At 41.5% G+C, this 13,367-nt stretch overlaps 1 protein-coding gene across 1 annotated transcript in view; it reads right to left on the bottom strand.

Moving 5' to 3' along the window:
* Positions 1-13,367, bottom strand: part of LOC147361861 (ATP-binding cassette sub-family C member 4-like) — a 147,275-nt gene that overhangs the window by 88,734 nt on the left and 45,174 nt on the right. The window contains exons 6-8 of the mRNA XM_086328418.1: positions 9,152-9,315; positions 7,877-8,002; positions 6,575-6,824 (exon numbers count right to left, since the gene is read on the bottom strand). Coding sequence (XP_086184544.1) covers positions 6,575-6,824; positions 7,877-8,002; positions 9,152-9,315 — 540 coding nt within the window. The remainder of the gene's footprint in view (positions 1-6,574; positions 6,825-7,876; positions 8,003-9,151; positions 9,316-13,367) is intronic.

The raw sequence follows: 13,367 nt of genomic DNA, 5'->3' as shown, positions 1-13,367 counted from the left end.
CAGCTACATGTAAAAGAAAGATTTCAGAACACTTCCTAACACCACACACAAAAATAAACTTGAAATGGATTAAAGACTTAAATGTAAGGCCAGAAACTATAAAACTTTTAGAGGAAAAGTAGGCAGAACACTGTTTGACATAAATCACAGCAAGATTCTCTTTGACCCAATCCCTAGAGTAATGGAAATAAAAACAAAAATAAACAAATTGGATATAATTAAATTTAAAAGCTTTTGCAAAGGAAACAATAAACATGATGAAAAGACAACCATCAGAATGGGAGAAAATAATTGCAGATGAAACAACTAACAAAGGATTAATCTACAAAATATATAAGCAGCTCATGAAATTTATCAGAAAAACAAACAACCCAATAAAAAAATGGGCAGAAGATCTAAATGGACACTTCTCCAAAGACAAACAGATAGCCAATAAACACATGAAAAGATACTCAACATCACTCATTATTAGAGAAATGTAAATCAAAAACTAAATGAGGTACCACCACATACCACTCAGATTGGCCATCATCAAAAAACCTTCAAACAATAAATGTTGGAGAGGATGTGGAGAAAGGGGAACCCTCTTACACTGTTGGTGGGAATGTAAATCGATACAGCCACTATGGAGAACAGTATGGAAGTCCTTAAGAATCTAGGAATAAAACTACCGTATGACCCAGCAATTCACAACTGAGCATTCCCCCTGAGAAAACCATAATTCAAAAAGACATGTGTACCTCATTGTTCACTGCAGCACTATTTACAATAGCCAGGACATGGAAGCAATCTAGATATTCATCAACAGATGAATGGATAAAGAAATTGTGGTACATATACACAATGGAACATTTGTTGTTGTTTTTCCATCACTAAGTTGTGTCTGACTCTTTGCAACTCCATGGACTGCAGCACACTAGGCCTCCCTGTCCTTCACCATCTCCCAGAGTTTGCCCAAGTTCAAGTCCATTGAATCAGTGATGTCATCCAACCATCTCATCCTCTGTTGCCCGCTTCATCTCCTGCCCTCAATCTTTCCCAGCATCAGAGTCTTTTCCATTGAGTTAGCTCTTCGCATCAGGTGGCCAAAGTATTGGAGCTGCAGCTTCAACATCAGTCCTTCCTATGAATATCCAGGGTTGATTTCCTTTAGGATTGACTGGTTTGATCTCCTTGCTTTCCAAGGGACTTTCATGAGTCTTCTCCAGCACCACAGTTTGAAAGCATCAGTTCTTTGGTGCTCAGCCTTCTTTATGGTCCAGCTCTCACATCCATACATGACTATTAGAAAGACCATAACTTTGACTATACAGACCTTACATCGTATTAGCAAGATGATGTCTTTCCTTTTTAATACATATCTGGGTTTGTCATAGCTTTCCTTCCAAGAAACAAGCGTCTTCTAATTGCAAGGCTGCAGTCACCATCTGCAGTGATTTTAGAGCTCAAGAAGAGAAAATCTGTCACTGCTTAAGGCATTTCCCCTTCTATTTACCATGAAGTGATGGGATCAGATGCCATTGAGAGGGTAACAGGCAGGAAGGCCAGGGGTCTCCAAACGGAGGAAATAGGCTGCAAGTGTCAGACATTTTTATCTCTCTTAAGTGGCAGAAGGAAACAAACTAGTGATATTTTTTTCCTTCTCTATACAAATTTAAAAGGAGGTTTCTCTTAAAATACTGTGTTGCCATAATGACACCTGGTTTCACCTGAAGTTAACTATTATCCAACCTTGAATTAACCAAAGCATGTTTCTTATGGAAATGTTTGTCTTAGGCTATGTTAATGTCCTATGCATTTACCCCAGACTCTGTCTTCATGTCTGTTCCACCTAATGGCTCAGAACCTACTTGACAAACCAATATGTTATACTCAGATATTGTTCCCCTAATCTATGTAAATGAAATTACTTGTATGGTAATCTGCCCTTCTACAAGATTCAAGTCAATCATTTTATGGCCCAGGATGAATCATCTGGTGCCAAGATTATCCCAAAATGCATCTTATTGATGAGGGGCCTGGTGCCATTCTGAGTTTCAAGACATCCCTTTCTTTCATTAACAGACTACTAGTGACTATACAACATCCAGCTGAAGACTAGCAGGGGGGTACTCTTTCTGCCCCCTTCTGATGCCTATGTCAGAAGCTTTCTCTATCTCCTTTATACTTTAATAAAACTTTATTACACAAAAGCTCTGAAAGATCAAGCCTCATCTCTGGCCCCAGATTGAATTCTTCTCCTCTGGAGGCCGAGAATCCCAGCATCTTTTCATTCAGCAACAACCTTTCATCATGATCTTAGTTTTTTAATACTGAGTTTTAAACCAGCTTTTTCACTCTCCTTTTTCACTCTCATTAATAGGCTCTTTAGTTCTTCTTTGCTTTATGCCATTAGAGTAGTATCATCTGCGAGGTTACTGATATTTCTCCCAGCATTACTGATTCCAGTTTATGACTCACAAATGCCAGTCTGGCATTTCTCATGATGTACTCTGCATATAAGTTAAATAAACATGGTGACAATATACAGCCTTGTATTCCTTTCCCAATTTTGAACCAGTCCATTTTTCCATGTCCAGATCTAACTGTTGCTTCTTGACCTGCATACAGGTTTCTCACGAGACAGATAAGATGGTCTGCTGCTGCTGCTAAGTCGCTTCAGTCGTGTCCGACTCTGTGCGACCCCATAGACAGCAGCCCACCAGGCTTTCCCGTCCCTGGGATTCTCCAGGCAAGAACACCAGAGTGGGTTGCCATTTCCCTCTCCAATGCATGAAAGTGAAAAGTGAAAGTGAAGTCTCTCAGTCGTGTCCAACTCTAGCGACCCCATGGACTGCAGCCCACAAGGCTCCTCTGTCCATGGGATTTTCCAGGCAAAAGAACTGGAGTGGGGTGCCATTGCCTTCTCCAAGATGGTCTGGTATTCCCAATTCTTTAAGAATTTTCCAGTTTGTTGTGATCCATACAGTCATAGGCCTTAGCATAGTAAATGAAGCAGAAATAAATGTTTTTCTGGAATTCCCTTGCTTTCTCTAAGATCCAACGAACGCTGGCAATTCCATAAAAAGGAATGAATTGGATTCAATTGTAGTGAGGTGGATGAAACTACAGCCTGTTATACACAGAGAAATAAGTCAGAAAAAGAAAAACATATATCATAAATTAATGTATAAATATGGAATCTAGAAAAATGATACTGATGAATCTATTTGCAGGGAAGCAATGGAGAAGCAGATGTAGAGAACAGACTTGTGGACACAGCAGGGGAAGGAGAGGATGGGACATACATTGCGAGAGAAAAATAGCACTGACATATATACACTATCATGTGTAAAACATAGGTGGCTCAGTGGTAAAGAATCAACTTGCCAATGCAGAAGACATGGGTTCAATCCCTGGGTTGGGAAGATCCCCTGGAGTAGGAAATGGCAACCCACTCCAGTATTCTTGCCTGGAGAACCCCATGGACAGAGGAGCCTAGTGGGCTACAGTCCAGGGGGTTGCAAAGAGTTGGACATGACTGAGCAACTTAGCTAGAGGGAAGTTGCTGTGTAACACAGGGAGCTCAACCTGGTGCTCTGTGACAACCTAGAGGGGTGGGATGTGGAGGGGAGGGAGGTTTAAGAGGGAGGTGATATATATGTATAATTATGACTGATTCATGATGTTGCATGGCAGAAACCAACATAACACTGTAATTATCCTCAAATTAAAAATAAATAAATAAATAAAATGAAAATAGGGCTTCCCTGGTAGCTCAGATGGTAAAGAATCTGCCTACAATGCGGGAGACCTGGGTTGGATCCCTGGGTTGGGAAGAACTACTGGAAAAGGAAATGGCAACCAACTTCAGTATTCTTGCGTGGAGAATTCCACAGACAGAGGAGCCTGGTGGGCTACAGTCCACAGGATTGAAAAGAGTCAGAGGTTTAAGAGGGGATATATGTATAATTATGACTGATTCACAATCTTGTACAGCTGAAATCAACACAACATTGTAAAGCCATTATCCTCCAATTAAAAATAAATAAATAAAATGAAAATAAAAAGAAAAAAACAGAGAGAAAAAAGACTGACTGACTCCAAACAGGAGGAAATTCTATGTCAAGATCATCTTTGGACTCCAGATGCATTTTATCATAAAGTCTGATGGTTTTAATCTTCTTTTATTTCATGATGGCTGACAAGACTTTCAGGCTAACTTTGTTAATCAAGACTGAGTATTCCTAATTATCTACAAGACTCAAGAGCCCAGACCAGGAGCCAGGCCAGTACAGTCTACATGAACACCAGGCTGTGCTAGCCACAACTCCTCTCTTTAGAGAGCAGGCCCACTGAGTCCAGTTGGGCTGGTTTGATACACAGACAGACACAGAAAACAAAGGGAAGATTCAGATCTATTTCCACTCTTGATAATATCCATCCCCCCTAAGTTGAAACACACCACATACACACACCAAAGATCAATGTTCCAGGAATGCTAACCCCAGTCTGGTCCCTCCCTCTGCATTTCTCCAGCTTCTAGTGCAGGTTGGGCCACCCTGGGCCTCTGTAGGCTCCCAGCCATTTCCTGTAACTGTTGTTTCAGTCAATCCAGTATGTACTTGATGCCCATGATATGTCCAGTATAGCCCGGGCACTACACTAAAGAATCAGACACAGTCTACCAGACGCAGTCAGCTGTCACAGGGCTTGGAACACTACCAGGGAGTCAACATCAGCCCACCCGACATGATGGTGGGTGGCGCGGGACTGGCTGTGTACATAAATAGAAGCCCTGGATCAGCATGAACTAAAGTGCTGGGGGAGGCTCATGGGACTCCTGGAGGCTCAGCAGTATTTGCTTAAATCAACGAGAGAAGAGAAGGTGACCCAGGGGGCCCAACAGAGTAAGCCAAGACCCCAAAGTGGGGATGATTATGGCAGTCACACGGACAACCTCACCACCTTCCTCCCTCCTCACTTGTCAGAGTGCTGGGAAACAAACAGAATGGCCAGTGGAGCTAACAGTTAAAATTTTTAATTTTTCAGGAAGCAGGGAACATTTGCATATCTTCAGAGTGAGACTAGTTGATGTAAATCACACTTAAGGAGTCACTCCACTTGGCAGAAGTTACTAAGAAGACAATAATGTAACAATGGCTAAGAAACCAGGCTTTGGGTAGACTCCTAGAATGTCATTTACAGGCTATTTGAGGATGGGTGAGTTGTTTCACCTGATACAGAAACCTGTTTCCTTAATTGTAAAGCAGGGACACATGCTTATCTCATTCAATTGCTGTCAGGATTAAATGAGAAACCCTGTAAGACTTTGCGTGTACCCAGACCACACAGTGAGCCCTGGGATTAGCGATCAAAGATAGCGGCTATGTCAAAATCACAGTGCTGTAACAAAATCACAGCAGTACAGCACATATATTAAGCCTCCATCTGGACACACTACCCTGTAATTGACAATGTGACTATGGTTCAGGGATATTCCTAAGTGTTTTCTTTCAAGATGTGAAAGCTAAGGGGGGAAAAAAATGTTGAACTGAATGGACCATCCCTTAAGAGTGTTGCTAAAAGCCCCTGGCAGAAAGAATGATAAAACTCAGGGGGACCAGAACTGACCTTGTACAACTGATCTGCTCTGTGAGTAATCATTTTTTATAGTATATAGAAGCTTCATCATAAAAAAATTCAACTTTTATGATAAGACCCAAAAATAAAATCGCACCCAGACCTATCTAACTTCACTACAGATCTGTTACTGGCTGTCCATCCTTGAGGAGAAGGACAAAAGAAATTAAATATTTTAGACACTCAAAGTCATGCCCAGGCTGGCTCACAGAGCCAGTTTACCTTCATTTTAGCCCTACTCATAAACATGCAAATACTTTAGAGCCTACCGTATGCCAGGCTCTTATTTTGGTGATGTAAATCATTTGCCCTTGGCAATACAGAGACAGTTAGAAAAACAGTTAGACAGTTAGAAAAAAGACAGTGGGTATGGTGGAAATCACAAATTTGAAAGGAAGAAGGCAACTAGAGATAGGATTAAAAAGTAAGGGTAAAAAGGACAAGTCAGATCCAAAAGGCATGTTCAGAAATCAACAAGCAAACCATCTGTGGAGGAAAGAAACCATTTTTAAAGAGTGAATTAAGTGAATCTGAGGCCACTCTTCCTGTCCAAGGAGCGGGACCTCTCAGCAAGTTCTTTCCCTCCAGACTCAGAGAGGAATCCAATTCACCCCAGGACTGAACACAGTTGCTAGTCATTAAAGTTAACACAGGAGATGCAATCTGTTTACTTCTTTTGCTTTTAGACATTTTAGTTGCCCTGCAGCCATCACTTGTACATCAAGAACCCTGTGCCAGTGCTACTGCTGCTCATAAATGAGCAGTGATCTTACATTCTTTGTAATGTATTCTACCAAAGAAGAGAGGGGAGTATGTATGACATTTTGGAACAGCAACCAGCTATGCCCGAAAGCATTAAATCTCACCTAACTGGCACACAGTGACACCAAATAAAAGAAACCATTTTACTTAAAATCTACCTAAAACTTTAAAAAGTTATCTGTCACCAAACCTTGATTCTTCGGACACTGGCAACTGTTTCTGCTATGCTCTCGATGGCCATGGGGAAGAGGAGGAGGCCTGTAAACTTCACAGCTTGGTACAGTGTTACGGCCAAAAATACTTGGCTAACTGTGATCATGTTGCCAAGAAGCACATAGGTGGTAAAGGTGATGAAAAGGATGACTTTGCTTGAAACGTCAAAGAATATCAAATTCATTCCATAAAGGTAGGAACTTCTCAGAATCTTGGAAATTTCCTTCCTGTAAAAGAGACAAGGGAACAGATTTTAAAAGAAGCATCAACATCCAAGCTATGAATTCAAGTGCCCTGTGTGAGTGGCCCCTTTTTAGGGGGTGGACACAGATTAAGATGAACCATCCCTCACATCATGGAGACACTATACAGTGCACACTTGGGGCTCTGCCCCGACCCAAGGACCACACACTTCATCAGCACTTCACTCTCCCAACTAAATGGAGGCTTAATGTCACACTTTTAAACATTTTGGGTCAATAACACTTGAGTTTGAACATTCATTCAACAAGCATTTTTAATCACAAGTCCTGTGCAGGGTATCTTGAGGATGACAGAAAGAGAGAACTTATCCCTCCCAGAAGTTCATGAACTTAGAAAAGAAGATGGGTGGCCCAGTTGTTAAGACTCCACGCTTCTAACGCAGCAGCCATGTACTTGATCCCCAGTCAGGGAACTAAGATTTCACATGTCCACCAAGACATTAGACAGAGGCAGCCAGTATGGCCCCCATGGGAGCACAGAGCAGAGATGTGTAACCCAGAGCAGTAAAGTCAGGGCAATTCACACATACGTGGACCCTGAGAAGATGAGTGAGGATCAGTTAGGGTTGGTGGAAGCCAGAGAAGAAGGAAGATGAGAGGGTGTATTCCCAGCAGAGGGAGGGGCTCTCACAAAGATGCAAAGGTGAGAGGTAACAGGGTGCAGCCAGAGAATTATGAATAGCTTGTGCTGGAGTATAAACACTCATCAGATATTTAAATGAAAGATGGACAAAATTTCTATAAACCTAAAGCAAATTCAAAAGGAATGGTATTCTCATGGCTCTGTTTGGAATAAAAAGTTCTGATTCATAAAGTCTAGCCCAATACAAATACACCCAAGCTCTACAATCTTTCCATTTGTTCTATATTAACATAAATTGTAGTTTTAGTTTAAACGTCATCAACTCAAGTACTAACATCTTAGGATCATTTCTTCCTTGGGATTTGGGGTATTAATATGTGAAAACAGGAAATAAAAAAGTACGAACTGTGGTTTGACATATACAGAAAGTTACCTTCTCAATCTGGTAATAAGCTCTGCAAGTGACTTTTCCCAAGCATACATTTTTATTGTTCTGATGCCAGTTATAACTTCATTCATGGTCCTGAGCCGGGTGTCTGTGAAGGCTGCGATCTTACTCCTAAAGGAACAAACCTGAGAGATGAGCCTTAGTGATCACAGCAAAAATTTCCTTACCGACAGCAGCAGTGGCACAGTCAAAGACCAGAGATCAAATGATTTCCTACCACTCTCCTAGGCTGACAACACAGGCAGGTCCTATTCAAAGTACAAATGGAGGAAGACTTCAATTAGGAAATCAACCATTCAGCCCAATTCAACAAATAACTTGGAGAACTTGCAGTGTTGACTAAGGAAGACCTGAAGTCAGGTACAAACCACCTGCCCAAGGAGGTTGTGGTCAGGTAGGGAAGACAGAAGACACCTGAATCTAATGGAAAGACAATGTGCTATAGTAGGATTAAAATGCTGGGGAGTAGAAAAGATGGGGCTGTGAATTCCACTGGGAAAGGAGAACAAGAAAAGCTTCAGAGACCTGGTAGCACTCAAACAGGGCCTCAAAGGATAAGGAACATCTTACTGTGGTAAAGATAAGAAATGAAATACCAAGTAAAGAAAAATAACATGCATAAAGTCACCAAAAAAAAAAGAAAGGAAAAGAGCTCAATGTGCTCCAAACAGTACAACATCTCCATCACCTGACAATCTGAACAACACACCTCCAATCCCCTGATATATGCTTCAAGTCTAACTCATCACCATTAGACTCTTCATCACTAGACACTCTTTTATCACATGAGCTGCTGGTATTGTGGGGCTTTATAAATTTATGTCTTTATGCCCTTGGAGTTCTGATAACTTAAGGCAAACAGTGAATTAAAAACAAGACATGAACTTAAATAACTGAAAATGATCCTAATACAAGCATAGCAAAAATGTATGCAGCTTGAATTGGGCCTATAGGATGATTACTATTTAATAATGTTTAAATAACTTGGACTTAGATAAATTCTGCTTACAGACACTATACTTATTCAAGTACAATTCCAGGAAGAGCCAGGAAATGGCTTTACCTTTCCCCCTTCAAGATCAGTCTTTGGTTTAAGGATGGAGCCTCCACTAGCTAAGCCTGAAGGGTCTACAACAATGCAAAAAGAGATCAGAGAAGGCTTTTTTGTTTTGTTTTTGTTTTTAACAAAAGCATAGAGTAGACTGTGGATTCACCAAGTACATATTATATATATATTTTTTTAACCAGTGTTTCTCTTACCGGAGTGAAAAAAGCAACTTCCCAGAGAAGATTTGCCAAAGCATAAAAATAATGATGAGTGACATCCCAGCAAGAGATGATATTCCTATTTCCATCCAGATCAGGATGATCACTGTGATAGCATTAAGTGGCCCAATCCACAGGATGTGCAAGTGTGTTATTACCTTAAAAGAAAAAGACAAAGTCTTCTTAGAACTGTATAAAAGCAAAACTATAAGCACATAATTTAGAAACAATCTGCTCTGAAGGAAGAGACAGGAACCTAAATAGAAATTATCTCAGTGGGTTTTAAACCTGCTGAAGCAGAAATTGAAGCATCCTCCCCAGATGATGCTGTTCTGGGGCAGCACAAGCCTGGGTTCAGGGACTTCCAGGGAGAAGCAGACAGGCACGCTGGAAGGAAAATGTTGATTTTGTCAACAATGCAGGTGATCTCAGGGCATTCCTAAACTCTCTCTCTGTCCCAAAATTCAGATGCTTTTTTCCCTGGGGCTCCCTACAACCCCAGGAAAGTCTACATTATGGTACCTACCACTCCCTCCAGTAATGACTTGTGTGTTTACCTCCCTGATGGGCTTTGACTTCTCCAGGGCAGAAACTAAGCCTTATTCATCCCTGAAACTGAAGAGGTATCTGACTTCATGTCTGATGAATGAATAACTGAAAGAGAAGTTATTGTTGTTCATCACTTAGTCATTTCCAACTCTTTGTGACCCCATGGACTGCAGCACACCAGGCTTCCCTGTCCTTCACCATCTCCAGGAGCTTGCTCAAACTCATGTCCATTGAGACAGTGATGCCATCCAACCATCTCATCCTCTCTTGTCCCCTTCTCCTCTTGCCCTCAATCTTTCCTAGCATCAGGGTCTTTTTCCTAGGGTCTTTTTCCTAGACCCTAGCATCAGGGTCTTTTCCAGTGAGTCAACTCTTCACACCATGTGGCCAAAGGATTAAAGCTTTGGCTTCACCATCAGTCAATCCAATGAATGTTCAGGGTTGATTTCCTTTAGGATTGACTGGTTTGATCTCCTTCCTATCCAAGGGACTCTCAGGCGTTTTCTCCAGCACCACAATTTGAAAGTATTAATTCTTTGGCATTCAGACTTCATGATATGGTCCAACTCTCATATCCATATAAGACTAGTAAAAAAACCATAGCTTTCATTATGTGGACCTTTGTCAGAAAAGTGATGTCTCTCCTTGTTAATAGGCTATCTAGGTTTGTTATAACATTTTTTTCCAAGGAACAAGTGTGTTTTAATTTCATGGCTACAGTTACCACCTATAGTGATTTGAGAGCCCAAGAAAACAAAGTGAATCACTGTTTCCATTGTTTCCCCATCTATTTGCCATGAACTGATGGGCCTGGATGCCATGATCTTAGTTTATTGGATGTTGAGTTTTAAGTCAGCTTTTTAACTCTCCTCTTTCACCTTCATCAAGAGGCTTTTTAGTTCCTCTTTGTTTTCAGCCATTAGGGTGGTGTCATTTGCACATCTGAGGTTATTGATAGTTCTCCCAGCAATCTTGATTCCAGCTTGAGCTTCACCCAACCCAGGATTCCACATGATGTACTCTGTATGAAAGCTGAATAAGCAGGGTGACAATATACAGCCTTGACATATTCCTTTCCTCATTTGGAACCAGTCCATTATTCTATGTACGTTCTAACTCTTCCTTCTTGACCAGCATACAGGTTTCTTGAGAGGCAGGTAAGTGGTCTAGTATTCCCATATCTTAAAGAATTTCCCACATTTTATTGTGATCCACACAGTGAAAGGGTTTAGCATAGTTAATGAAGCAGAAATAGATGTTCTTCTGGAATTACCTTTCTTTTTCTATGACCCAAGGAATGTTGGCAATTTGATCTATGATTCCTCTGCCTTTTCTAAATCCAGCTGATACATCTGGAATTTCTCTGTTCCTGTACTGTTGGAGCCTAGCTTGAAGGATTTTGAGCATTACCTTGCTAGCATGTGAAATGAGTGCAATTGTGTGGTACTTGGAACATTCTTTGACATTGTTTCTTTGGGATTGGAATGAAAACTGACTTTTTCCAGTCCTGTGGTCACTGCTTAGTTTTCCAAATTTGCTGGCATTTTGTGTGGAGTACTTTAACAGCATCATTTTTTTAGGATTTAAAATAACTCAACTGGAATTCATCATGCCCACTAGCTTTGTTGATAGTAATGCTTCCTAAGGCGCACTTGACTTCCTACTCCAAGATGTTTGGCTCGAGGTAAGTGATCATGCCATCATGTTTTTCTGTGTCATTAAGATCTTTTTTGTACAGTTCATCTGTGTATTCTGGCCATCACTTCTTAATATGTTCTGCTTCTGTTAGGTCCATACCATTTCTGTCGATTATTGTGCCCATCTTTCCATGAAATGTTCCCTTTGTATTTCTAATTTTCTTGAAGAGATCTCTGTACAGTTCAGTCGTTCAGTGGTGTCCCACTATTTGTGACCCCATGGACTGCAGCACACCAGGCCTCCCTGTCCATCACCAACTCCCAGAGTTTCCTCAAACTCATGTCTATTGAATCAGTGATGCCATCCAACCATCTCATCCTCTGTTGTCCACTTCTCCTCCCGCATTCAATCTTTCCCAGCATCAGTGTCTTTTCCAATGAGTCAGTTCTTCCCATCAGGTGGCCAAAGTATTGGCATTTCAGCTTCGGCATCAGTCCTTTCAATGAACATTCAGCACTGATTTCCTTTAGGATTGACTGGCTTGATCTCCTTGCTATTCGAGGGATTCTAAGGAGTTTTCTGCAGCACTACAGTTTGAAAGCATTAATTCTTTGCACTCAGCTTTCTTGATAGTCCAACTCACATCCGTACATGACTACTGGAAAAACCATAGCTTTGACTACGAGGACCTTTGTCAGAAAAGGTCCTTTGATGTCTCTGCTTTTTAATATGCTGTCTAGTTTGGTCATAGCTTTTCTTCCAAAGAGCAAGTGTCTTTTCATTTCATGGCTGCAGTCACCCTCTGAAGTGATTTGGGAGCCCAATAAAATAAAGTCTGTCACTATTTCCATTGTTACCCAGTCTATTTGCCATGAAGTGATGGGACCAGGTGTCATGATCTTCATTTTATGAATGTTGAGTTTTAAGGCAACTTTTTCACTCTCCTCTTTCACTTTCATCAAGAGGCTCTTTAGTTCTTCTTCACTTTCTGCCATAAGGGTGCTGTCATCTGCATATCTGAGGTTATTGCTGTTTCTCCTGGCAACAGGAGACTGATTCCAGCTTGTGATTCATCCAGCCCTGCATTTTGCTTGATGCACTCTGCATATAAGTTAAATAAGCAGGGTGACAACATACAACCTTGACGAACTCCTTTCCTGATTTGGAACCAGTCTGTTGTTTCATGTCCAGTTCTAACTTGCTTTCTGACTTGCATATAAATTTCTCAGGAAGCAGGTCAGGCGGTCTGGTATTACCATCTCTTAAAGAATTTTCCACAGTTTGTTGTGATTCACACACTCAAAGGCTTTGGAATAGTCAATAAGGCAAAAGTAGATGTTATCCTAGAACTCCCTTGCTTTTTTAATAATCCAACGGATGTTGGCAATTTGGTTCCTCTGCCTTTTCTAAATCCAGGTTGAACTTCAGGAAGTTCACCCTTCACATACTGTTGAAGCATGGCTTGGATAATCTTGAGCATTACTTTGCTAGTGTGTGAGATGAGTGCAACTGTGTGGTAGTTTGAACATTGTTTGGCATTGAGTTTCTTTGGTATTGGAATGAAAACACCTTTTCCAGTCCTGTGGCCATCAAAATCTTGTGCACACCAAGAGACCCCACAAAGACTGAGCCAGACCTGCCTTTGAGTGTTTGAGTGTCTCTTTCAGAGGTATGGGTCAGCAGTGGCCTGCCACAGGGGCAGGGGCTCTGGGTGCAGCAGACCTGGGTATGGCATAAGCCCTCTCGGAGGAGATCGCAATTAACCCCACCATAGGGCCACCAAAACTTACACAGGACTGGGGAAACAGACTCTTGGAGGGCAGGGGAAAAAAAAAAAGCTTGTGCGCAAAAGGACCAAGGAGAAAAAAGCAGTGACCCCACAAGAGACTGACCCAGACTTGCCTGTGAGTGTCCAGGAGTGCCTGGCAGAGGCATGGGTTGGCTGTGGCCTGCTACAGGGTTGGGGACACTGACTGTGGCAGTGCATATGTAGGACCTTTTGAAGGAGGTCACCATTATCTTC

The sequence above is a fragment of the Bos grunniens genome, chromosome 12 (genome assembly GCF_055505025.1).
Source record: "Bos grunniens cultivar Pamir isolate PY7600 chromosome 12, Bosgru_T2T1.0, whole genome shotgun sequence".
NCBI classification, from domain to species: domain Eukaryota; kingdom Metazoa; phylum Chordata; class Mammalia; order Artiodactyla; family Bovidae; genus Bos; species Bos grunniens.
This window is presented reverse-complemented; position numbering and strand designations above follow the sequence as displayed.